This window comes from Ischnura elegans, chromosome X (genome assembly GCF_921293095.1).
Source record: "Ischnura elegans chromosome X, ioIscEleg1.1, whole genome shotgun sequence".
Lineage (NCBI taxonomy): Eukaryota > Metazoa > Arthropoda > Insecta > Odonata > Coenagrionidae > Ischnura > Ischnura elegans.
In genome coordinates, this window is record NC_060259.1 from 77,110,945 (window position 1) to 77,138,570 (window position 27,626).

At 38.0% G+C, this 27,626-nt stretch overlaps 1 protein-coding gene across 4 annotated transcripts in view; it reads left to right on the forward strand.

Annotated features, from left to right (window-relative positions):
• Positions 1 to 7,664: 7,664 nt before the first annotated feature.
• LOC124170486 (transcription factor EC) overlaps positions 7,665 to 27,626 on the forward strand; it is a 195,868-nt gene continuing 175,906 nt past the window's right edge. For 2 of the 4 annotated variants that reach the window (XM_046549226.1, XM_046549228.1), the window contains exon 1: positions 19,961 to 20,300. In XM_046549226.1, the coding sequence (XP_046405182.1) occupies positions 19,984 to 20,300 (317 nt within the window). In that variant the 5' untranslated portion in view covers positions 19,961 to 19,983. Of the gene's footprint in view, positions 7,963 to 19,960; positions 20,301 to 27,626 lie in introns of those variants that run through there. The other 2 variants (XM_046549230.1, XM_046549229.1) reach the window with 2 other exon arrangements.

A 27,626-nucleotide genomic window follows, 5' to 3' on the forward strand; every position in this document is an offset into this window, starting at 1 on the left:
TGACAACATTCATCATAAGGATAAGATTAAATACATACCCAAGTATCAAAAATAAATAGGAAAAAATCACATTCACTGAAGACACTTTGCCATTTTTCCTCTTTTTCTGCCTCGAACAGAGTGAGTAAGAATACCTATCGTGCCACAGTCAACTGCTGTTATAAATGCTGACATTAAACACACAAACCGAATAAAGAGATATATTTTTATCATTTCTGGCAGAGACAGGATGCTCTACAATATATGGGCCGGAATTAATTGGTAATTCTTTGGACCATTGCAGCTGTGCCCATATGGGCATGATAGCCATTCAAGGGTTAAGTTAGAGAGTTACGTCAGGCATATATGGGTTAAGTTGATTAAATAAAGAAATACTTATAATAATGCAAAAAATACTGTTCAGAATATAAAAACCAAATGATAGCATTATTAATATTACATACTATCCAAAATGGAATATGGCATCGATATAAAAATAAATCGGTACCTTAATTACAGCAACAATGATAACACTCCTGCTCAAAATTATCAAGTAGGGCATGAAAATTAAAAACATGTGAAAACAGAATACCACAACAAAATTCAGCTGGTAAGTAATGCTCAGTGTGCTTATATTAATAATAATAATAATAATATTTGCTTATTACTCCAAAAAATAAAAAGTACAGAATAGAATTAATTACATAAAAATATAACATATTAACCCTTTCACTGCTGTGAACGTACCTGGTACGTTCGCATGGCAGGCTGCTGTGAACGTACTTTTTCTTCCTCCCTGCCCTGCACTTTCGCCGAAGCACTCCGAAGGGTCCCTAATTTGGGACCCTTTCCTCGACGAGCTCACCCTCGCCGGCCCCTCTCTTCGACCCTCCGAGCGGGAGGCCTCCCTCCTCAAAAGTTACCGCTCTGACTGCATATTGAAAATCTATCAATCAATGCGATCATCAAAAAATGATTGTTTGCATCGCACTCTTGCCAATCAGGCAATCAAGTACGTCTTTGAACCGTGTTTCTGCGATGAGAAGTAACGATTTTGTAAACTTTGCTAAAATGGCCAATTTCCGGTGGTCCACTGCCACGTTTTTAGCAAAGTTAATAAAATAGTTATTATTCATCGCAGAAACACGGTTCAACGAATTACTTCATAGCTTGATTGGCAGGAGTGCAATGCAAACAATCATTTTTTGATGATCGGATTGATTGATTTTCAAATTGCAGTCAGAGCGGTCACTTTTCGGGAGGGAGACCCTACGCTCGGAGGATCCAAGATAAGGGCCAGCGAGGGTGAGCTCGTTGAGGAAAGGGTCCCGGAATTGTGACCCTACGAGGTTGTACCACGCCCATCCTTTAAGTACGTGCTCCATGGCCCGATGAAACGCATTTTAACCTTTTCACCGCATGTGAGGAGGAGGTTTTCGGAGATTGAACAGCAGTGAAAGGGTTAAGCAATACATTAACCCAGCCCATAGGTGGATCTAGTGGGGGGGGGCACGGGGGAACATGCCTTCCCCAGACCCTTAAAAATATGTAAGATTTTTGATACGGTCCCATTATCATTGAGTTCATTTTGTATTACGAGGTATCCTTGTGCCCCACCATAACAAAATCCTGGATGCGGCCTTGCTTGTGCCCCCCAGAAAGAAATCCTGGATCCACCCCAGACCCAGCCCAAACGATATACTTGATTTATAGTTATTTGCAAGCCTGCTCACCCTTTCAGACCCCGTGAGCTGTACAGCACCGGTGTTGAAGACGTCAAGCTTGCAAGGTTCCACCCCACCCTCTCCCTTTGAAAGTTGTCAATAGACATCTTTCTCTGTGGCGACTGTATGTTATAGTGGTGAGACTTCTCAAAATGATGCCTCAATCTTGTGGCAATTGGAGAGAACTTGATCTTCTCTAGAAATTAAAGGTAATTTATCTCTCAGTTGATTAGTCTGTGGACCATTTTGGGTCAGTTTTGTGATGTCTAGTTAGAATTTTTCAGAGTATAAAAATCCTATTTATGGTATTATTCCATTTGAGGTCACTAGTTGAACTAAATGTTATGCTGCAATTCTTAGATTTAAATTAAATATCAATTATTCTCAATTCAAGGTTATGATTGCATGTTCCGGTTGAGGCTAACCAGGCATCATAAAACCCAGCTCTTAGATGAACTTCAGGATGCAGATTCTCCCACTTATTGCTGGCAGCTGGAGAGGTGTGCTGTGGCCAAGTTGGTGGCCAAGATGCTCACTGGAACATCCACATGGCATTAATCAAGACGATAACCAACTAGTAGGATGAACTGAGATTGGATGGTGAAGTCTTTCATGAAAGTATTGCTGTTGAGGGACCAAACACCATTACTATACTCAAGGTGATGGTATGAAGTATTCAGTGTCATGGGAAGGCTCGAAATTATTGGAAAGGTTGATTACACAAGTCAGTGAGAATAATCAAAGCTGCCACTAGTTATGTTCTGGCATTGATAAATTGAAGAACGTAATTCCATGTTTATGATGATTTTATTATTTAAAAAATTCTCTAACCTTTCTGAATTTCACAATCTTGGAACTGACTTTATGGCTTCCCAAGGTAATGATGACATCTATGATTACTGGACCTTATTTTATTGCTCCTTGAAGAATATCACTAATGAACCCTTGACATAATTATTTATTATTTATTTTTTTATTTATTATTTATTATAATTATTTAAATTTTTATTTAATAACTTCATCCCTTAAGGGATGAAGTTATTAAAAAAAAATTTTTTACGTCGATTTCTTGCCATGAAAATTAAGCTAAGGTGATGAAATATGGTAATCATTTGGAAGCCATATCACTAAAGACTCATACACCTGACACAATCTTGCAGGTTTGTTCATTGTGCGATTTGTGCATTGCGGGTGACTCCTGTCAGTGGCGCAGCAAGGGGGGGTTTTGGGGGATAAACCCCCCTCCAGAGCTCAGAGAAATTTTTAAGTTTAATCCATTTGACTTAATTGGATTGATATTACTGATATAATAGTGTAAGGATTAATAAAATATCCGTCCGAAAGCCGTAAAACTCACCATTTTGAACCATTTATCTTAAAATTTCGCAATTTATTAATCTTGCACCTACCACTTATCCTGGTGGGTATTTCATACCCCTACACACCCCGGTATTAGTTGCACCTAAACCCCCCAGCTTTAATTCTTAGCTGTGTCCCTGACTCCTGTAAAAGTTATCACCGTGGCTAGTCCTGGTTTACTAAAAATTTAGTTTGTTCATTCCCCTCCCGAGTATCAGTGTGCCGCTGCAGCTGTTGTGCACTTTTCCTGTAACAACTAATATGGCAGAGCAAAGCTTCACAGCTTTGCATTATTGGACAATGGGTACTTTTTGGCAGAAATTTGGGAGAGGAGATTTAATTGTCAGGATCTCTCATTCATCAGGATATATCAAGCAATGTGAAGTTTGAAGATGTCTTGGGCATGTTTGCAAGAAAGCACAAGAGGAAACAAGTCTACAGGTTTTGTAAACATTTTGTGAATGACCAAAATATGTTCTCCACTCGATGACTTTGAATAATTGTAGAGGAAATAAATCTTATGTACTTAAGGAAATATTATGATATGCCTCTGAGGTGCTATTTAGGTTCAGTTTATGAGGGGAAGTTTTCCTAAATAATATTTTCCAATTGATAACACTACTAAGTTCAGACAGAAAAATTATTTCTATTCCATTTGTTGACTTTTGTTGCAAAAAATATTGTATCAGGAATGAAATTGCCTTGAAATAATGTTTTTCTAAACATTAACTTTTGTAACTCAGGTTTTCAATGTGCATGAGATCATAAGTCCTACTTTTTAATGGTAATATTTATATAAAAAATTCTCAGTATCGCCAATTTACTGAGGGATATTCTGAAATTCCATTCTAGAGTTTGTGCCTTGTGCCCCTGTGAACTTTTATCTGCCCCTGATCATATGAGAAAAAATTGTGACCATCTTCAGGTTTCCTGTCCTTCAAGAATAAAGTAAAGACAAATACCCATGGGATAAATACCCATACTTGCAAGTATCTAAAAATATTGGACATATTACTAAATTAATGCTCATAATTTGTTATATGATTTATCTACATGCAGATTCACACAAATGAATATTCATGGAAGAGTACATATAGAAGTACATTCACAAAATATCCATATTTGTGAACATGCATAAAGAAACATATACATACATAAGTCAGAAAGTGAGTATAATCATTTTCCATTTGAGTTGGCTCTCAAAAAACAATGGTTGCCTTCTACCAACACAAACTAGCGTGTATTAACTATTGAATTCTCTATGGTTGTTCATCACACTCTCAACTTATTGTGAAAATCCTATTACAGTTTATCTTGTATTATCTGTCCTGATGGAGTGGCACCCTAACCTTTCACTTCTGTTCAATATCCAAAAACCTTCCCCTCTCATGCAGCGAAAATGTTAAAATGCATTTCGTTGGACCATGGAGCAGGTACTTCCAGGATGGGCGTGGTGCACCCTCTATAGGGTCGCTAATCTAGAACCCTTTCCTCGACGAGGTCACCATCGCTGGCCCTTTATCTTGGACCCTCCAAGCGTGGGGTCTCCCTCCCAAAAAGTGACCGCTCTGACTGCAATTTGATAATCAACCAATCAATCCGATCATCAAAAAATTATTGTTTGTATCGCACTACTGCCAATCAAGCAATCAAGTACATCTTTGAGCCGTGTTTCTGTGATGAAAAATAACGATTTTATTAACTTTACTAATACGTGGCTGCAGACCACGGGAAAATAGCCATTTTAGCAAAGTTAACAAAATTGTTATTTCTCATCGCAGAAACATGGTTCAAGGAAGTACTTGATTGCTTGATTGGTAGGAGTGCGATGCAAACAATCATTTTTTGATGATCGAATTGATTGATAGATTTTCAATATGCAGTCAGAGAGGTCACATTTGGGTAGGGAGGCCCCCTGCTCGGAGGTTCGAAAAGAGGGGCCAGTGAGGGTGAGCTAATCGAGGAAAAGGTCCCGTATTAGGGGCCCTTCGAAGTGCTTTGGCGAAAGTGCTGAGTGCATGGCAGAGAGGAAGAAAAAGTAAGTTCACAGCAGCCTGCAGTGCGAACGTACCAGGTACGTTCACAGTAGTGAAACCTTGGAATCACTCCTGACTGGACAACTATGAGCAACTATAAACATTGGTCTGACCTCAATGCAGAACGCAACCCTGGTGATGAAAGGCAATAGGGTAGTTTCCTTCATCAAAGAAACCGAAAGGCATTGATTACGATTTGTCACCCACCATTACTGTATTACTCATTTGAAAAGGGCCAGATTGGCGCCCATGCGATGCCACTCCACGTGACGTCACAGGGACCTAGTTTCTATAGGAGAAGATAGGAGTTATACATCGTCTGAGATTACTAATGCATGCATGAGGCGCAGAGCTCAGGGAAACATGTCTTAATAATCACCTATTAAAACTGGCTAAGGTCGGAAAGTTTTCTTCATTTGATAAGGTATTGATAATCCTTATGTAAGCCAAGCGCTACTAGCCAGCAAGGTACTCAGCTACCCGCTAGGATCCTGCGTCCTATCAGCGCTCAGAGCCTCGATCAAGGTCACCTCACGAGGCGGGAGGGGGAACCAGAAATACGTCACACGGAGAGATTTCCTTACCCGTCGCGTTTTCGCGCGCTTGAAAATCTTCACTTTTCATTTAATCGCGAAAAATAGATATCGTCATTTAAAAATCTAAAAGCGTGAAATACGTACTCCAGGAGTAATAATAATCTTCCGATATAGGCAATAAAAAAATAATAGGAAACCACCCTATTGTGACCATCTAGTTGCTTCAGAGTTCATCAAATTCAGTGAGGTAATATTGACTCTTTAGGTTTACCTCTCTTTCTCACACCTGCCCTACTTAGCATTTGCCTAAGATTTTAGATTGATTATAGTAGAAGGGGCTAAGATCATTGCTTGCTGAGGTCAATTTTAAACAAGGATTTACCATTACATTTTATATTTAAATAAGAATCAATAACACTAATATACATGGAGTACTATCAATATACGACATGACCATGTCATCGCACATGATTCTTTAAATTAAATCAGCCTATGCTACTTCATTTTTAATAATCCTGGCTCATTTCATTGAATAAACTAGTTTCTTTGATGTGGGGAAAGGTAGAGAAGGGGTAAGTTTGGGGTGGGTTGGTATTTGAAGGAGGCAACTGAAAAGTTTGGTCATTTTTGTCATTAGGGAGGGATAGGGAAGGAAGGGCAGAAAGAAATATGGTGTCACCATTTCCCTGCTCTTCAAAAAAGGTAGGTACCATGAGGACAATGCTTCACATTTTATCTGGTGGAAGGAGTGATAAACTTGAAGTGCCCTCCATAAAGCACTTCAACACATTCAGTGTGGAGGACGTCAATTGACGCGCTCTGCCGGTCGGGCCGGGAGCCCTTTCTCCACCTCTGTACATTACTAATGTCCAAGTCTTCCGATCATGTGCATGGCCTTCAGCAAGCTTCCCTCTTTCGAACCGTTTGCGCCGTTTGTAAAAACCAGTATTTGAACGGAAGTTATGGCGCGGAAACCTCCATCTATTTTTCTTTCTTATTTTAACGGCCGATTTTGACGACTTTAATGAAAATTAGGCCCGCATTAAATGTGTTAACAAGATTCACGCTGTCTCTGAATAGTTCTATTAGCTCTTTAGCACTCTCTCTCCCAAAAAGTCCCATTGGGGCATGAGTTCATTGAGCCATGCACCTAAGCATTCAACAATCTTAAGCAAAAACAGTCAATCATATCACTGTTTTTACCTAATTTTCGGCAAAAAGTCTGGAAAAACAGCCCTAGAAATTGGTGCAATTTAAGGTCTTTAATTTACAAAAGTATTTTATGCATATTGATATTATCCAAAAGGGAGATATTATAAACCTCTTAAACCCTTTCACATGCCAGGGAAGAGTTCTGGCTGTTGTGTATGTCTGAAATCATCCAGATATCTTATAGCTCTACTCTTATGTTGCCGATTAATCATGTTATCATTCTCTAGGCACTTCAGACATAATCATAATCTATATCACATTACAATTCACGAGCCAAATATTGCAAGTTTATTCTTATGTAATTATAATTTAGTTTTATATCAACAATAATTATATGTTCAAACATACCGATTATTTTTATAAATTTGATAATTTGACCAATTTTTTTTATTTTTTGCCAAATTGCATTTTTGAAACTAATTAAAATTTATCAATCAATCAAGGGTTAGTTGAAATTGTTTTCTTCCATGTGTAAAATTTTTAGTAACCATTTTTTTCAACAAAAGGAACTCTATCATAAAATAGCGGAATTTTTGGTTTTGCTATCATTGGTCGGCAAATCATTCACGAAGTTTTTAAAGTACGTACAGCTTTCACGGTGCCGCCGCCCCGAGTTTCAAACTACCGCCTCTTTGTGGCTCCGTCGCATGAGTCATCCACTGCGTGCATTACGTTCGGGCCAATGAGAGATTTTCGCTCTTTGCTTGTATTTCCTGGTCTTAGATTTAATTATATGACATTATAATTATCATTAGTTTATTTATCTTTACTATAGTTTTATCATTTTCTTTAAAGAAATATTGCTCTATCCGCCAGTTGTTCTAATTTGTTCAAGTGATGGCGCTGATTTAACACGGCTCAAGGTTTACGTGCGTGTGACGTTCAGTGACAAGTATCTCAAACAAAATTTGGAATATTTAATGTTTCAGCTGGTGTCAACAAATAATTAGACATGGATGAGTCAGGTATAGATCTTGGATTTGATTTGGTTGCGTTAACTTCCGAGGATTTGAATTTAGATTGCGAGCTTATTTGCGATGAAATGCCTGTGCTTTCCTCTCTGAGTTCTTCGGACGTCATGTTTTACGAGCTGAAATCCAAGACAGTGCCTGAAAGGTAAACATTTTGCATTTAGAATATGTATATTTAATATTTTAGTTATATTTCATCAAAGTTTGTTCAAATTTTGTTAGCGGGAATGCGTCTGAGTACGTGTTGTGGAACATTTATACATATGTATTTGATGATTACCTTCGTTTGTCATGGGACTTATATATTATGTGTATTGATAGGTTTTTATCACTTTGGTAACAATTGTTATGAATTACGTAAGCTTCCTTTCGGGAAAAAGAATAACTTGTTTCATGGTGTAAGACTGACACGCTAGCCTTGCGACTCTGCTTTACGTATAGCCTTTAATTGACACATATCATCAATGTCAACGTAATGTTGTAATATGTAGACATCACATCGTGTTAGATGTAGATTAATGGTACATAATTTACAGCTGATCTTTGTTATTTACTCGATTGTGATTATGTTTAGGGTGTCAACAATGTAAATTTTTGTGGAATACTGTTAAGTTTTATGTACAAGTCTAGAATTGGCGGAAATTCGAAAAGTGCTGTCTGAAGGAAGTTTGTAAACCGCTGTGATATCGGTTTCTGACAGGATGGGGAGAACGCTGCATGACATCATCTCGTATATTTGTCCAGTGCATGTTGCCAATTGCTCTGTGATGGCACCGTTGATTTTTTTTCCTTATACGTAATTAATTTAACTTATTGTTAGATCCCGCCAGACGCGCTGCAAATTTTAGGAAATACGTATCATTCTGGAGTAAGATGAGCCTATGATTTTTATTATTCCCTTGTCTTATCGAAGTGCTTTTAGTTAAATATTTTGGTTACAATTTCCAGTTAGCTGAAACTGTTTTTGTAGGTTGGAGGTACTGATTGTGAGTGAGGTACTCGTTTTGGTTTTCCTGTGGCGTTACAATTGCTATAATTTGACGGGGATAGTTTTATATTGCCCTTTTTTAATGTCAGTTGTTCCTAGGGGTAGATTTTCGGATTCATGAAGATCACTTGAATGGCTAAAACCGTATCCAACATGGAAAGAGTAGAAATAGAAAATGCCGGGGGAATAAATTAACAATATCTTGGTACTTGGCTTGTGCTTTAGGCAAATGTTTGGTGCGCGAATATTTGGCGCAAATATAAACTTATTTGATTTATCAGAGAAACTTGAAATGCACTTTTGTATTATGGTACGATCCAGCGGCCTGTATTTGCCAGGGAGTAAGTGTACTCAGGGATCACCTTGTAGGCTTTTTCGGTATGTTATCCTCGTAGTAGTGTTTTTTTAATAGAAGCAAGGTATTTATTGTTTTTAGGCTTCCATTTCCTTTTTTCCACACAGTATAAAATGTAATCATTCGCACATCGATGCGGTAGAAATATATCTTCTGCAACTGTTCGTCAATCCTTGTGAACGTGGGCGTCATCGATATTTGCATTAGCAGTGGCGCCAACTCCATGGGGCCTGAGGGGGCCCGAGCCCCCTCAAAAATTCGTTATGGATGCGAGGAAAAAATGTGTCAGGCTTGTCGATTTTCCCCGGAGTGTCCAGATGTCGAGATTCGAGTTATTAGGGTTCTAATGTTGATCATATGTCTCTTCTAAAATAATTAAAAAACTTAAAACTCACTACTTATAAAATTTCCCGGGGCAAGATCCCCGGTTTGGGCCCCCCCAATATTTTTTGTAAGTCGGCACCCCTGTGAATTAGTACGGGCTAAAAGGGTTAGACACCCTTCCACTGCCCTTTCCCGAGAAGATTTGGAAAAAACATCCGTTTCCAAGGTTGTTAGAGTTGGTCCAAGGTTCGTAGGGTATACTCTCGGTATCTTAACACATAATAGTCCGCTCACGTAAAGGTACGTGTTTCCACTTCCAGCGGTCGTTGTCCGGTCACGTATTTTTACGTTTTTTTATTTTTTATTAGTGACTACACACCAAGAAATTATTTTGGACTATTTGCACGAAGGTATTGTTCTTGCAAAAAATAAATAAATAAGCATAAAAATATATGTTTCAAATAATAAGGTGCATATAAAACCATGGATTAGTTCTCGATTTGTGTGAGTTTAATTTTTATATACTTGTACCTTCCCCGCAAATATCCTATAAATTGCAGGCCTCAAAAGGCTAGGGCGCCGGACCAAGAAGTGTTTATCAGTACAGTATTGGGGGATGAGGGAGAGGGTTTTCCATCCTTATAACCCCTTGAGGGCGCCTGCGGTTTTATAACTCAATGAGTGTAGATTAAGGAGTTCATCTGCTTTTCACCCATTTTAATTTCAATTTTTTCAGTATAACTAGGTGTTGATTTAACTTTGCCACTCATTTTTTAAAGTTTGAAATATCATTTCTAAAATAAACTCGTGAAACTTTTTAATATTTGTATTGTTACTCCATTGATTTTTATCCATCCGATCAATTTATATTGCTTGTAATTAGGTCCATGTGTTGAAAAATTATTTTTACGATAGGATAAAAAAAATCGAGCAGTCACTGCAGTGAGGTGAGGCAGCCCAGCCTCTTTTTTGTAGTTTGGTACAGATTGTTTCGTCGTCGTGGAATTCGAGGCATGGCGGGGAGTCCCCGCCCTGTGGTCCCAAATCGAAAAAAGGTTTCGTCGTTACGTCACACAAATTTTCAAAAACAGCCGTGATCCCCCGTTTTTCATCGTCTAAATATTTATTGATTTTAAAAGTATTCTACCAGCAATCGGTAACCAATTTTAGTAAATCTTGGGATTGAAGTTGAAGTAATTTTGGAAAGCTGCGTTCATATTCTGGGTCTAAAACTTTTATTTATATGGAACAGAAAATAGTTAGTGTTGAAAAACCATGATAGTACTATATCAGCATAGTACTCGAATCGGAAATAAATAAAAATTCACAGCAAATTTGACCACTTGCATATAATGAGTTGTGTTTATTGTCCTTTGGCTTAGCTTTGGTTTCAGTGCAGCGGTTTCTTTTTTAAAAGGTAATTTCAATTTAGATAGAGGATTGTGATTTTTTAGGGATATCTGAATGTATGAATTTTACAATTATCTCAAATAATTTTCCACGTCAGCTTTTTAAAATTACTTGAAATGAAGGCAGGGGGCTGAGATTATTAAAAATACAGAAAGCTGAGTAAATGCTCTTTCCAATTCTTTCAACCAATTTTCTTTCACGACTCGCATTTAAAAAAATCAAGTTTTTAGCTAAAAATTTCACATTTTCATGTTATCTACAAAAGTGTTTTTTATTTACAAGTATTTGTAATTACAGTTATAGTGTTTGTGACTATAATTAATTTTTTGGGTGTCAATTTGAAATGCAATGCGATTTATAGTCGATTGTATAGGGAGTTTGGGTGATTTTTAATTCGTATTTCGATTAGTGAGGTACCTAATTATTCCTAGGGGGAGAAATTTAGGCGGGCAGGACGATGGCTGCTAGGTTTTGTTATTATTAGATATAACAAAAAGTTCCCGGTTCGGTGATTTTCGGTTTGATATCAAAATCCGAGGTGGTGAATCTGCCTTCGAGCACATGCAAATTTTCCTGTGATATTCGATACCTTGTGCCCCAATATTCTCACGTATTATTACAATTTTCTTAACATTTTATTTATTTTTATATTTTAATACTTAGGTTAAATATTTTTAAAAAATTACTAATTCTTCTTTGATGAATATCAACCAAAGGTATGTATTATCGCGTCATGAGCGAGAAGGTAAATTCTTTCATTTGAAATCAAAATGAGGGGGAAGAATAAAGTGGCATCATTATTTGTTATGCTGGAATCCATATTATATATCTTCCCCGCAATAGAGGCACCACTTTTTAAAAATGGAATTAATATCCGAATCCTTGTTGACATCTAAGGCGACCATGACTACATTGTTTTTTTTCGTGGTGGAAAGCTGACTCGAATGTAGATTCGTACTTATAATAGCAAATATTTTCCTGGTTTTCTCAGCAACCATTTCTGTGTTTATCTGGCAATATCATGTATTATCTGGCTTGTTAAATGAAGAATTTGTTATGATTCCCGAGAAATTTGTAGTACTTACGCCGGTGTGTATTGATAATCCGCCCATTAAGTTCTAGTTAGATTATGTCATGATATTTATCAAAACCCTATTTATTCACCGAAATTTCCATGTATATTATGGTTGGAAAGGAAGTCTAAAATTTCATTTTTCCTCACTTCTCGCTGATGTTAAAATATCGTTTTCTTTTTGAATGTTTTGCATTGAGCATTATGGTCTCATTCACCACCAATCGAAATATTCTTTTTCTTGAGTTCCTAGTCCATCCTAATCACAGTCTGTCATAGTGTTTTCCAAAACGGAAGATCTGAATCCTGGAACTTCTGGAATGAATATCTTAAGGCTTGTTAATATCTTAGGCGGCCAAAACTACATTGTATTTTCAACGTCGTGGAAAGCTGACTAGCACGTAAACAAAGCTCACGCTGTTAGAATATGAGAATGTGTTAGTGCTTAGGATGTTAACGAAGCACTGTCGATTGCTAAATTTGGATTGGGCGTAATTATTTAATCAATCTATTATTTGCATACACGTTTAGTCCCGCTGCGAGGAATTAAATCAATTGGCGGTCGGCCTATTCAGTAGACTCTATGTAACACCCCTGGAAATTAGATTTATTGTGCATGAAATTACACGATATCGAAAAATATGTGAATTATTTAACAGGACGCGAGTAAAGACCGGTTAGCTTAAAACCTTGTTGAGGTCCGTAAGACAGCGGCTGGCCACCCTTTTTTCTCCATTGTGCCGTGTAAAATTATAAATTTTGTATTGAAATTTGATATAAATTTAAAACCTCAAAAGTGGCTCTTGTTATAAATATGTTATTAGCCTTAAATTCATGTAAGAAAGCCCGGTTTTACCTATATATTTAGCACAAAGGTGCGAACTCACCGTCAAAACATTGGTTGAGTAGCCTATAGTATGCAAAAGTCTTATATTTGAAATAGAATCGAATATATCAACGCGTCGAGTGATTGCAAACAACATAGACAAGTTGGATGGGTGACACCATAGAGTAAGTATATATGTACATACTCTATGGGGACACACGTTAATAGAAGACTTGCAGATACCAATTTAGTATGAAATATCGTCGGCCAAATCCTGCAGAATACGAATGTAGTCTCTTATACTTCCTTGGTAGAAGTCGAAAATAACTTGCTTTTTTCGCTTTGTGTTAACAGTGAGTTGGTAATGGTATGTAATACGGTACTTGCAAATGGGCTTACACCGTTTCCATCTGAACTGTAAAAATCATGTGCATGGCGATTAGTGTTTTTCATTGACACTGGTTCGCTCTACCGAAGATAGCACGCATTTCGTTGACTGAATTGTCTTGTTTGTTCCTTCGCTTAATAGTTTGCCGTAAATGATTGGAATGGACTGGTTTCTTACGCAGTGGGATACTTAGTTATCTAAAGAGCTCCCTCCCTCCCCGAATGACGTTTTACGCTTTTGGATAAGGCACGAAAGTCGGGAAAATGTTTTTATGAGCTTCAGCCCTTATGAGGACGCATCACTCTCGCTCGACCGGTGGTGTTTTGTCTTTCATTCGTGGAGTATTACTGGTTTCACACTTGCGCTGTCATGTTGAGAATTTTGGGGAATTTAAAGTAATTTGCAGCTATCTCAATTTTTCTCTCGTGTGTTACATTTTAATGTTCGAGTTATAATTTTCGAACTTGTGGTATGGTCGGATCTTAGGGTCCTCTCCGTCCATACTGAGGGTTTAAAAATGATTCTTTTGTATTAAACGAGGTATAGGCCACAAAAAGACCGGCTTAGCGCGATTGATAATTCGTCTTAAATAAGCTTCTTTTGATCACGTCCGCATTTTCTATATCTTACTACAATTTCAGCCCCCAAATCTCTCATATTACATGTGCACTGCAGAACATCACCTCTAACTAGTGCAAAAATAATTATTTGCCTGATTTTCTTCATGAGTCCACGACAAAAACACAAATGGTTATTCCCACGCTTTAATTCAAAACTAAACTACACCATGGCTTCAACATATTGTGTCATTGTCAAGCAGGGATGCCGACTTATAAAAAATATTGGGGGGGGGGGGGGGGCAAACCGGGGATCTTGCCACGGGAAACTTGAAAAGTAGTGAGTTTTAAATTTTTTAAGAATTTTAGAAGAGTCATATGATCAACATTAGAACCCTAAAAACTGAAACCTCGATATCTGGACACCCCGGGGAAAATCGACAAGCCTGACACATTTTTTCCTCACACTCATGACGAATTTTTGAGGTGGCTCCGGCCCCACAGGCCCCATGAAGCCGGCGCCACTGTTGTCAAGGTAGAAAATGACATAATATTTCTTCGAAACCATGGTCGGTAGTTGAGGTTTGTACTATAGTGTGGAAATTACCATTTGTGTTTACATTATGAATATATCGAACTTCCACCAAGTCAAGCTTGAAACGATTTTATACGTTGCTTCATGGAAATAATTATCGTGGTATTCCTTGCATGGTATTCCATAATTGCAGCACCCAAATCTCTCACATCCACGTATGCCTTCGAGGACGTTACCTCTAACAGGTGCAAAAATAATGATTTTCGTAATTTGCTTCGTGGAAATCATTATCTTGGTATTTCCTCAATTCTGTAACTTTCTTATCAGGAATGAATTGAAACACACTGTCGCTCTGATATGTGTGCAAAGTATTTCTTTGTGGGAGTCAACGGTCAGAGATTGCTTGTTCTTGCAGGTGAACCTCTTAAGGTATTAGCTATTTTAATAAAGAAGAATTGAACATTACTGTAGAAGATGTTGAAATACGAATAATATCAAAAGAAAGCAGTAATGATGGGAAATCGAGGGAAATAAATCAAATTACCAGTGCCTATTACTTTATGAGTATTTTTCTAATGTAGTCGTTGATTTTATTAGAAAAGTAAACCCCTTTTATCAAATCCTTGATTAGTTCGACCTACACTTTTATGAGATCGTTACTTTTGTCTTCAAGCATCTGTTTGCTCATTCGAATGAGGTACCGTTTGCATCAGTAGCATTTCATCGCTTCTATTAGCTTTATATACCTAGCATATTATGATAAATATCATGAGAATTATATGTATGTGCCAGAGCACGTGTGGATGCAATAAATGTACAGAGAGAAAATTTATTCATGCATTGACATTTTCTGCTTGCCGTTTTCAAATGCAAGAAGCGACTGCTATTAGAATTTGTTTAGGCACGTTGTTCCCGAGTGATGTACTCATTGCTAGAAATACTCCTACATGTACTAATGGGAAATCGTAATCAAAAGATCGTAGTTGCAGGCTCAAGGGTATCATTAGATATACCTGATGTTTCAAAATTAAAAGCGGGGTTTTAACGCTTTAGAGTATTTAATGCACTTAAGTTATAGCTAAAATTGATGCATAAAATGGAAGAGCAACTCAAACAGTTTGGTTTTGGCAACAGCGTGCATGTGCACTCAGAGTTTCCTCCGCCATCCGTTAGAAAGCGCTTGCAGCAATTACTCGAAAGAACCTAATCAACGTTTGCGAAGAACTCGCATATTGTCTTGACGTGTGCCGTGCGACGAATGGTTCTCACATTGAATACTTGTAAGCCTATAAGTAAAACTGTTTGAGTTGCTCTGTCATTTGATGTAATACTTATAGCTGTTAGTTTAGTGTAATAAATATAAGAATGCGTTAAAACCCCGCTACTCATGTTGAAACACACGGTACTTCGGGAAACGTGTATGTCATCACGGGTTCCGAGATTTTTGCGGAGCGGCTGTTGGTTTGTTTTCTCGATTTTTCGAGTTTTCACCGCGTGTGAGCTAGATATTGTTGACTGTTGTTGGTGAAAAAGTAATGAAGTACTGTGTATGTTGATTTAAATGTTTGAACATGCGTTTGTTCGTTTTTACATTTATGTTGTTGTAGTACAGACTGTTAATTATCAGTTTAAAATATCGCATGGAAACGAAAAACTTTGCGGCCCCGATAACGGCTCAAATTTAAACAGTTGTACCTTGGGCGTAGAAGGGTTGCCGACCCTTGGCTTTGATCTTAGTATATTTACTCCAAAATGTTAGTCGTTTTCATTAACACAAGGAAATGGCCCGAGCGGAGGAAGAGTTAAAAAATGCTTTGCTGATATTAAATTGTGTCTTGTAGAAGATACGAATGTTTTAATTTCATTGTTAATCATCTTTTAGTATTGGTTGAAAATTATTTTCTTACAGTGCTAAATGCTACGTTAAAATGAATTCTCATATTCAGAATTGTATTGAATTGCAAGTGGTAATTTGTTGTCGTCATATTTTATTGTTCTATAATTCCTAGTATCGACTTAAGTGGGCGTGTTTAAATTGTCTCATTTAATCTCCTAATCTTCTCAAGACTTCACGCGGTAGTGGGCGTCGTCTTTTACGTTTCTAAGTTGGGATGATAATTAATTCTCGACTGCCTCAAGGGAAGGCGGAGGAAAAAAAACGGAATAAATTGATGAGATCGACAAATTTTATGATTGTTGCGCATAGAGAAATGGTATTTTCTCTTTATGTTTATATATGAAAGGTTATGTCTGTTTGGATCGCTATTATTGCCGTTTCTTGTCTTTCAATTCGGATTCAGAGACTACGGATAGGACTAGTTTTCTGTTGTTTATCAGTTTGCTATTAAAAACAATTTTCCATTTTAATAGCCACGAAGTGGTATGTTTTGTTAACTATCCTGTCAACACTCAATGTATGCAATAGAAAAGAGTCGAAAAATTATAAAATGAGGTTTTTTGAGATAGGAACCTGAAACTTTGAAAAACTGTTAAAACGTTTGGCAATTAGTGTATTGGATGCCAATTGCTATGGATATTCGCTGTTGTCTATAAGCAGGCATGAAAACATGACAGGAATTTCTAAGAAACTGCGTTTTTTTGTTTTATTGGAAAATCGTTTCGGTTAAGCACTTCCTGACGCTTTTGGAATATCCATGGAATAAAAAATGGGTGTTCTGTAAAGGTGATATCTTTTCTATTATGTTCACAGAGTTGGAGAGATTTTGAACCTTTGAACTTTGATTTTGAGATTGTGAGTTTAAATTCCCGTGCAATGCAAAATGTTTTTGACTGCCTAAGTTATTATCGATTTATATCGGTCCTATAGCGATGTAATATTATGTATAATATGTCGAATCATTGGAATTATTTAACATATGTCGTTTATTTGCCCGTTTCCAGAAGCACTTTAGATTCACACAGTATAACCGTGCATAAATTGCGTTGTTTCGTCAGGAACCTCTGATGAATAAAAAAAAAAGATATGATGAGGATTCTTTTGTATTTTATACTCTTTGAAAACAATTTATTACGGTCGTGCAAGAGGGTCCTCATATATATGGTATTTCCGGCATCATGGAGTCAATGGGTGAATTGAACGACAATTTTCGTTCATGCCATTTATGTTTCCATTATTCCTCTTCTAGGTCGAGATATCATTCTCCTCATGAGAATCCGTATTACTGAGTCGTAACTGAAGCTTTGTTCATATTTGGCGCATGAATAAATGAAGAGGTGGTTACTTAAGTATCGGTTATTCTTTCAGTAACGCTTTGAGACACTATGTCATCATATTTATCGTACTTTATCCTCCGTACGTAGTAAATTTTACCTACCTTAGAGAAATTGAATGATAGTGGCATGCCTTGTTGATGTGTTGAAATATTTCAGTAGCGTCAGCGGGAGTTTAATTTTATGATTATCCAAGAGATCTGAAAAAAAGCCGTAACGTAGAATTTTTTGTCGTGTTTGCATGTCTATATCGAGACTGCAGCGAATGCATTTAGCAATTGTCACCATATTTATTAGTTGCCAATCAATTTTTTCAAGGTCAGGTTCCTACCTCGACATTTAATAATTCTGTCCAGCCCACTGTACGACATATGATTTCTGTAAAAAACTTGTTTTCTGTATTAAGAAAGTATAAATCATGTTCGTAGAACAATAGAACGAAAGGTCAATTATACATGAATTCATAAATATATTCAACCACGGTATGCTTCTCTTCTTGGAAGTTTTAATATTTATGGTGATATTTGTACTATAATAATGTTGTGGAATTGTGCAAATAACAGCATGAATCAAGAGTTTATTGAAGCACGACTTCAAACGATATTCAAACATTTTTTTTACGAGAAAGCTATCGAAGTCTATGTTTGTCTTCAATTTTCATGCGTAGAGAGAGGTAGGTAGACTTGAAAAGATCGTCGTCGTAATGACAGCGGGCTTGCATTATCGTTAAAACATTGAAATGCATCCTAAGTTTTTAATTCATAAGAATTGAATACGGGGATAATGTTTTTATGCTAAGTGACTCAATCAGTGATATTACTTGAAGGTTGTTTTGCATTGGTGAGAGTAGTGTACATCTCAAACTGAGCCATAGGCATGTTATACCCCGCATTCAGTATAGGGGGTGGGGCAGTTTCTTTTCCTAGGTCAACTCGCCCTTCAAGGATTTTTGTTTCGGGTGTCGACCGCTCGGAGGTAGAACTGAGCACCTTCCTATTAGTAACCCAACACCCACTCTGCTGGTCCACCGTGTTCCTCTTTTTACCTGGAAATAGCTAAGTATAAAATATGAAGATATGTTAAGTTTGTCGCATTGTAAAATGTTTGGGATTGTCTTTTCCTTGCATCACGAATTAAGCAAAACATTAAGGTTTCTCTAAAGGTGATTAGTTCAGTGAACGCGATAGTGTCAAAACTTCAAAGTAATATCTTCACTTCACCGACTGATGATAACAAAAAACTGGCTTTTCGTTCTATAATTTCTGGAAATTGCGTTTAAAAATCCACATTTATCCAGTTGCGAACTTGTGTTAGCGTAGGAAAAATGTTGATTGCAGCTACAATGCATGTCTATTTGGCAAATAAACTGATACATTTTTGTTATACCATTAGTCATGCGATAACAATAAAATGAAGGCTCGTCACTGTACCACTCTTCGAATCAGTGGCGTAACTATTAGAGGATAGATCCTCAGCCTCCTCGGGTGCCGCGGGTACCAAAGCCTCAGAGAAATAGAAATATATTTAAAACTTGTATAGCTTTTTGACGTATAATAACTGCATCTGCTTAAAGTTAAATTTTTAGGGCCAAAATTGTGTAAAATGTATTTCCAAGCATGTCATTTTTCAAAAGTTTTCGTGGGGAGGGTGGGGAATCCCAGGCCATCCCATCCCCCATAAGGATATTCCTAGTTACGCCGATGCTTTGAATTATTTCCGATAGTTTGCTGTCATTATGGGCAAACTTGTGTTAGCGTAGGAAAATGTTGGTTGCAGCTAGAAAATATGTCTTTTTGGCAAAAAACTGATTAATTTTCGTTAAACCATTAGTCATAGGTAACATTAAAATGAATGATCGTCACTGGACCACTCTTTCAATAATTACCTTGAATTGAATTATTTTAATTGCTCTCATTTAAGTCAAATCAGGTTAGTTGCCTAAAATAGCGCCACGGTCGGCACATTTAGCTTAAATTTGCAAATTGCAAAAAGCTAATGGATAATATTAGAATTGAAGCATACACATGCTGTGTACTCGCATTTTGATTTGTAGACTCGAGCAGTGATGACAGTATGACTCGAACAGTATGACGGCAAAACATTTTTTCAAAAACACATGCGATAAGTACTAGCTTTGGATCTTGCTGTCGAAAATCTACCACCTGAAACCCCGGAACTGGGTGAGCGTCGAGGGTCACTCGATGTCGGGGTCAAAGTGGCCCTTTTGTTTTTTTTGCCGTCAAGGTGATCTATTCTCGGAAGCTTCATCATTCGAAGGAACGCGCTATTAATGCCTTACATTTGAGACTCGAAAGGGGGCCTCCTCGCAATTGCTGCGCTTTTTTTAGAATGCGCGTCGTTTGAAACACCAATTCCGAAAATTATTGGCTCCGCTCGCTCGGCCCCGCACCCTAGCGCCTCTCCTCCCCGTTGGAGCGCGCTCAACTATCCGCGCAGAAATAGTCGGCGCTCGGGCGTGGATGGAAGCCCGGCCGCGCCCGCACCCCGCGAGGGGCCCGGCCCGCTCGTGCGACCCTCCCGCCACGTTGCTCCAGGCGCCCGCGCCGCCGCCGCGCAGCGCGAGCTACGGCGGCGAAGACCCGCGCACCCGCGCGCAGCTCGACGAGTTCCAGGAAATAGTGGAGCGGATGGGGCGGATGTTGCCGCCATCGCCTCCGCCCTCGCCCGCGCCTGACCACGACCTCAAGATGCTTCTGGACATGGAGCCGTCCCTCGTGGACGTGGCACCGCGCGTGGTAGGGCTGCCGCCGCCCTGCGCCCCCAGCCCTGCGGAATGGTGCGTCCCTCCGGTGACAACTCTGCGAAATCCCTGAATCATTGAGGCCTTAACCTTGTAGAATTCCATTTTGAGTTAGGAAAAATAATAACTTTGCTTTCTACAACTTAATCGTTTAATCATCGACTAGTTTCAGTACACTGTATCATGGGGATAGGGTTGGTGTTGTGGCTAGTGTGTTGGCTTCCCGCCCCGTAGTCTCGGGTTCCAATCCCGGCAGTGGCAGAGATTTTTCAGTGACTTCCCGATCCCAGCTTGAATTATGTGTGGAGGGCATTTCAAGCACAACACACCGTCAGTCGGATGGGACGTTAAGCCGTGGCCCCCTTGGCGCCTTTCGTTAAAAGCAGGCTAATGCCGACGCCAGGTTTCTCTCCACCCTTCCTTACCCATCCTTCCCTCGTGACGCAAATGACCTCAGCTGGCGGTCGCCTCCTACAAATACCATACCATACACTTTATAATTTTCACTAGTCTTGAAAATAATGCAGTTTATTGAAACTAGTCGACGAATGAAGGTTAAGTTGTAAAATCCAAAGTTGTTAATTTTCATAACTTGTGGGAAATCTCTTTATCCTATCAAGGGTTTGGCTTGCTCTCTTCGTTTATTTATGTTGCGTGTGCGATTCATTTTCAGAGTGAGTTTATTTAGTGCTTAAATGTTTATGTGGTGACTGGTATCGTTTGCGCAACAAGTACTCCGTTCATATTTTTATCTGGGACTCGCCAGTATGTTGTGAAATAGTATTTCATCTCAACGTCTCTGGTTTTAGTGCTATTTTCTTGGAAGGGATGCGTTGAGTCACGGAGTAAAGAGTTGGAGCTATTCTGCGTAGTCGTGGCTGATGAGGATTTATTTTGTTCGTTGCTCACTTCCTCGGATTTTCGTGACGTTTCGTCATAATTCGAGTCGAAAGACAATGAAGTGAGGCATCAACGTTCATCGTCTTCGTTTTCCACGCTTTGGGGAATATTAGCCAGTTCGTGAAAGCTAATGTGTATGTGAATGAATACCATCATAGCATTATCCTTCTCTGTTTTGACAGTGAAGATGCTGATGATATGATATGGCATACTCGACGCAGTAGGATTTAGTAGATGCGGCTTGGGTTTTGTTACCGAATGGATACCCGAAGGTCGGCAATGATGCTTGTTGTGATGCACGTTTCCTCATCTATCAGTCTGTGTACCCACTCCTTGTGTGATGTCTGGCTCGACGTAAGATTTCGGCTCGGAGTCTTGTTTCCCACCTGGTGTTCTGCGACCTTGTCCTCCCTTCGGCATCGCTCTATTCTTAGGGCGGCTTTGCGTCGCGGTTTCTCTGCGTTCTCTGCGGTCTCGAAGCCATGTCCCCATCGGGGTCCACCGACCGCTGGCCCTGCCCACGTGCATTTTTTCCTACGGACTCTTTGTTTTTCTTTTACCATTAATACCGCTCATTTTTACATAAGTGTCGTGCAGGCACTTCAGAAGATCCCTCAGTTCCCCGGTTTCATTTTTACCCCCGGTATTTGTTACTCAAGCTCTTTCCTTTGTCCAATCGTGAAGTATTTTTCGTTCCAGTCATTGGAAAAGTGTTACGTTACTTCAAAACATAACGAATGTTGCGTTTTAGCATAATGAATCGTTCGTAACAAATACGTAACGAATTCGTAAAACGTAGGTAACGAATATTCGTCAAGTTTTCCTCCAAGTAGTTAGGAAATTAGAAGTGTATTAAATTATAATTATGTAAAATCACTAAAAAATCTCATCTGTCTTGTTGCTCTGCCTTTATCTTGATAGGAACTGGATTCGTCGGTCGCTTATAATTTGTTCGTTTTATTTGGAATTCGAGAACTTAACCATGCTTCATTAATTGTGACGTGATAACTCGTGAAATTTTTTTGAATTCTGTGTTCCTTGTACAAGTTTATTTTCTTTTTTCTTTTGCCATTTTAGATGAACAATGGCACCCAAGTTACTTGTTACTATAAACTTACTGCCCTTGCAATACTGTGTAAAATTCGTGGTTATATTTTTTTACAATGGTTACGGAAGATAATTGACTGAATCCATTCATCTCCGATCAGGATTGATAAAGTTTGCGTTTTAAGATATTTTATAGATTCATAGAAAACTAAAATAGCTCTTCAATGAGGATAGATCACATTTTATGCAATTATTTTGTGATGTTTGTAATTCAGCCAATAACCGTCCTTACGCTTGACATGGCTGTAGATAATCTAGGTTGCTATCAGAGATAAGTCTTCACCTTAAATAAGATTGATGTGTAGAGGAGATGGGTTTTCTTTAGCGTATTTGTGTTAGTCCTTAAAATATGCGTCGCAATCGCTACAAGTGCATAATAGCGGAGAGAATCGTGTTCACGAGGCCAGCCGCCTACAGTGATCTTTATAGCATAAGACGAATGTTATTCCCTCAATTTTACGGTTTCCTTATTCCTTGTGATTGAGATATGGTTATCTTCTTTCTATGACGGGTTTTGAAATAAATACTCCGGGCAATGGAAATCTATTTAGTACTTTTCAAATTCTGAGTTAACTGAGTTCTAATTTAGTACTTTTCAAATGTTAATTCTCAATTCAATTATGGATAGTATAAGCCAGAATAATTATATTCTGTGGACTTTTACGAATTCATCACAGTTCTTTTGCCTTTTGTTAGTAATTTTAATCGCAAATTGAACTTAGAAATGTCAAGGTCATAAGTTTTATCGCGAGGATTTGCTACCTCAATATCCTTTAAGCAGTTATTTTTATCAGAAGATCTAAAAGGAGATTCTCAAAGTTTTTCTTAAAAAATTGTGCTAGGTAATCCAAGTTTTGTAGTTACCATTGTAACGATTTCACCAATTCTTGGCTGCCGATTTTTCGAGATTCGCTAACGATGAACTCTCGCACTCATTCGACTCATGGAGCACCATAAGAGTCTCTAGTCCTGAAGAACGTCTTGAGGTGTTAAAATGGCGAATGATTGATAACTCACATAATTATATCATCGATGAGTTTATCATATTCCTAGCGAGGATGTGACGCAGACGAAACTTAATACACCCAACTTAAATGATTTGTGTTCGAGTTCGAATTTGTGACTAAATAAATATGCATTGAAAACTTTGTCATGTCCTTATAGTTTTTTTTAAAGTACTTATTATTGCTAGGTTGCTGAAGTAAGAATCAAAAAAGCGCCATCCGCTATAAAAAATTGCTATAAGAAATCTGTGTGAGGCTTCCCTTATAGACACATTACTCGCGGGGAAACAAAGAAAACTTGCAATTAAAAATGTCAACTTGGCTTCATTTACACAATGTCAATCACTCCCTCGGATTAAAATAGAGGAAAATACTTTTTTGGAAAAGTGAATCGGTTAGGTGAAGAAATATTATAGGATGGGCCAAAGTGAATGCATGCTTTTTTAATAATTTGTAAATGCGGGGTCGTTTATTTTTCTACTCCGAAGAAATTTTTGAAGAAGTAGAAAAATGTAATGTTTATATGTTGACTAGTAACACAGAGAGATGTTATTGTTTTAACGTAGGATTTTTGGTGTAAGGACAGCATATTGTTTTAGATCTTATATCCATGGTGAAAAAAAATTATTTTTTGCAATTGATTTGTTAAAATGTATCCATGCGTCTGATTTTAAAGCGGATATTTTAGGTATATTTGGCAAAGGTGCTAAACTCGATTTTATTGAAAATGTGGAAATAGGGTAGTTTCCTTCATCAAAGAAAATGAAAGGAATTGATTGTGATTCGATTAGTGTATTCATAATATACAAATTATTTGGTTTTAGAAATCCCAGTTTAGACGAATGGCAATGGTCAATTTTAACCGCATTTGAAAAATACCAGATTGGCGCCTGCTACCTGCTAGCATCCTGCGTCGTATCAGCGCTCAAAGCCTCGCCCCAAGGTCACCTCAAATGGCGACAGCGGGAACCAGAATGACGTCACACGGTGTTTTCCCAGCATTCATACGTAGCCGTCGCGTTTTCGCACGCTTGTAAATTTTTACATTTAGGTATCGTCATTAAAAACTCTAAAAGCGTGAAATACGTACTCCAGGAGTGATAACCTTTCGATTTAGGCAGTATAAAAATAATTGGAAACCACCCTATTATGACATATGCGTGGCTGTTGGCGAAGCATCTGTTTGTTAACTACATTCCATTGCACCATTTTCCTCTCTACCAATTACCCGTCACTTCTCCCTAAAGATATCTTATCACGTCCACCCCCGCCCGTTTACTCACTTCCTTGCCATAATCATTCACTACCTTTCATTCTCTTTCATTTCCAACTGCCCCCTTACCTAAGCATAGGTAAACTAACGTAATCGCCGTGAGAAAAAGTTTTTTTTCCTCATGAGAACCATATGGGAGTGTTGAAACCGATCAAGATTTTACCTAATCAACCTGTGTGGATTTTAACAAAGTTTTCATTATATATTTATTTAATCGTGAAAACGTTAACATTATGGCGATAAATCTCCCCCATTTGATGATGTGAACATACTACGGAAGAAGGTGTCAGAGAAGGACTTTGCTGTGAGAAATTAACTTGTTAATGTATTCAAAATTATTTACGTCACCGTATGTCTGTTTTATAGCATTTTTGTGCGACTAAACTACTTTGAAATCCCCAGCAATTGACTCTAATGTTATGAAAATGCTAGAAAGAACATGCGTATGATTACTTCATCGGTGTAAATTCAAAATTCATCTTTTCGTCCCGAGGAAATAAACGGCACGCCCTAATTTGCACTTTCTTAGTTAGCACTAAACTAAATTTTAATCATTACATTTCCGTAATTCGAAATGTTTGAATAATGCCATTAGTACGCCAAACGTGGTATCCTACGGCAATAAGACGTACTTATTAAATAATCATCCTCGCAAACCTCCTGCTTCTTATTGCTTGGTCTCCAAAACACTCAAACTGGAGGCCTAGAAGAAATATTAGAAGAAGGACTAGAAATTCGGTGAACTTTCTACATTTCTTGGAGTATGTGTCGTTGACGTTTGTGGATAGCAAGACTTGCTTCCAAACTAGATCCACTCCCAAAACACATACCTCTGCTCCTTCCACTTTATCGCCTCTATTTTTGACGGGAATCAAAGAGTAGTGCGTTGGAATCTGTGTGTAGCGCAAACATTCCGTTCAAAGTGTTTTTTAGTACTATACAATGAAACCATGACTCGTTTTTCTATAGTAGACGTCGAAATCATTGAATCGTAAATCGAATTACGATTGTAAGCAAACATCCCTAGACTCGAAAAGTATCTTTTCGTTATTAATACGGTTTAAAAAAAATGATTTATGATTCGTTTGATTTGTAAGTGTGTGATTTGATGGCATGAATAAAGTACGTTTCGTTCACACATTATGATAGTATCGCCGTAAAAGTTGTTGCTCTTGTCGTAATAAACATTGCGATTTAAGATGTAAAACATGGCTATTGAAATTTGTTTTTAACGGAGGTGTAGTGCTCACAAAATTTCTAAGTTTCCGAAACACGCAAGTCGGAGAACTAGAAGAAATACTTTCCCAAGTTTGGTGAACTTTTAACGTGTCTAGGAGTTAGTGTATTCTAATTTGTGGTTAACTAGTGTAGCGTGTGACTCGTAGATTTTTCACTTGGGGGCCGGCCAACGGGTGGATTCGTATGCATTCGCACTTTTCCAAACGCCTATGGAAAAGCGAACTGTTATTTGTGTGATAAATTCCACTGCGCACAGGTGATTTAATGTAAGTTTATGTCTTTTTAATTGTGAGTTAATGCCTTTGATAAACCGGATGTTGGATGCGTTGTGTGGATATATGTCGTGGAGGATGGGACTCATGTTTGGTCTTTATAAACTTAAGTTTCCTACGCATAAAAGAGTATCAGGCTTCACCTTGTGGAAATATTTAGCGTTCATGTTGTAATAAAACAGATGTAATTTTCCACACTATATATTTAAAACACTCAAACGACCAAGGTTTCGGGGCGTAATGTCATTCTAAAGGTAAAAATATTACACACAAGCTGCAGTTGTGGAAACGCCAACTTTTATATGTGTGAGATAATCCACTTCTCACTGGTGATTTAATTGTAATTAGAGAATTTGTACCTTTGATAAACCGGCCCCAGGAAGCTATGTGTAACTACAACTTGTTTGCAGCAGGTGTATGCTGATAGTGGCATTAAGTGCCTGAACCTGGGTCAATTGAGTGTTATAAATACATATAGTGCAAAAAATTACAACTGTTTTACTTCATTATAGATTTAAGTTTCCTGCCGGGTTGAATGTTTTGTCAATTCAGGTTTAGGTAAAGATAAATATTTATTTCTATGCTTGGTATGAAAATGTAAGATTGATTCATTCTTTTTATGCTAGTTAATTCTTGAAGGAAACAGGATTCATGACTAAATAATAAAGATATGGCACTTTTTCATAAAATTACACGTTACGACCGTTAGGTCAATCTCGATTGCTCCGGGAGATTGAGAAGTGTTTGTATTCTTGAGAATGGTCTTACGGTAGAAACTCATCGTACGTTACTGCAGAATTTATTGGAAAAAGTATTATCTCTTTATTATAAAGTCAAGATGCCCTTTCTCTACATCTCGCCTGCCTCAGTTACTTTCAAAACAGGAGTGGTTACCTTTTAGTATCAGTTCGTTTCATTTGCAATATTAGGGCATTATTTGTGTTGCCATGATAATTACCTGATATGCCTTTACCATCCTGAATATAGTGCTTTCTGTCCAATGTTAGCCCTTTGAAAATGCATTTTAGGATTTATGTAAAGTTTTAAACGCAAACCTTCAAATTCCTGAAAAAGAAAGCCCTGGCATTCTTTAGCATACCGGACGAAATAGTTTGGTATTAAAAGGCTTAACTATTAGTTTCAGTTCGTTTCATTTGAAATTTTCAATTTCCGGGTGATAACTTTGCACATTCTCAATATGAAATCCACCATGAATGAATGTATGCAATTTGCTCGACTATAGCTGAGCCTGAGTTGACATTTACCCTCACTCATCTGGTGCAATTTTTGGGTTGAATCACCGAATGATCGTGAGACCTGTCGATGGAGATGACCGGAAGTTTTATCAGTGTGCATTCGAGATTTTGTGAGTAAGAGACTTTGGTTGCTATTGTGACTTTGTACCAAGACTCCGTAAATGTACGAAGAAAATTGCCTTTCGGTAAATATGTAATTACTCCGACCTTATATATCGACAATGCGTGTTCTTTAACGATAATAATGTAAAAAATTGTCGGGAAATACTTGATTTTGACGCAAGGAAGAGGACTGGTTTGCGCCCTTTATC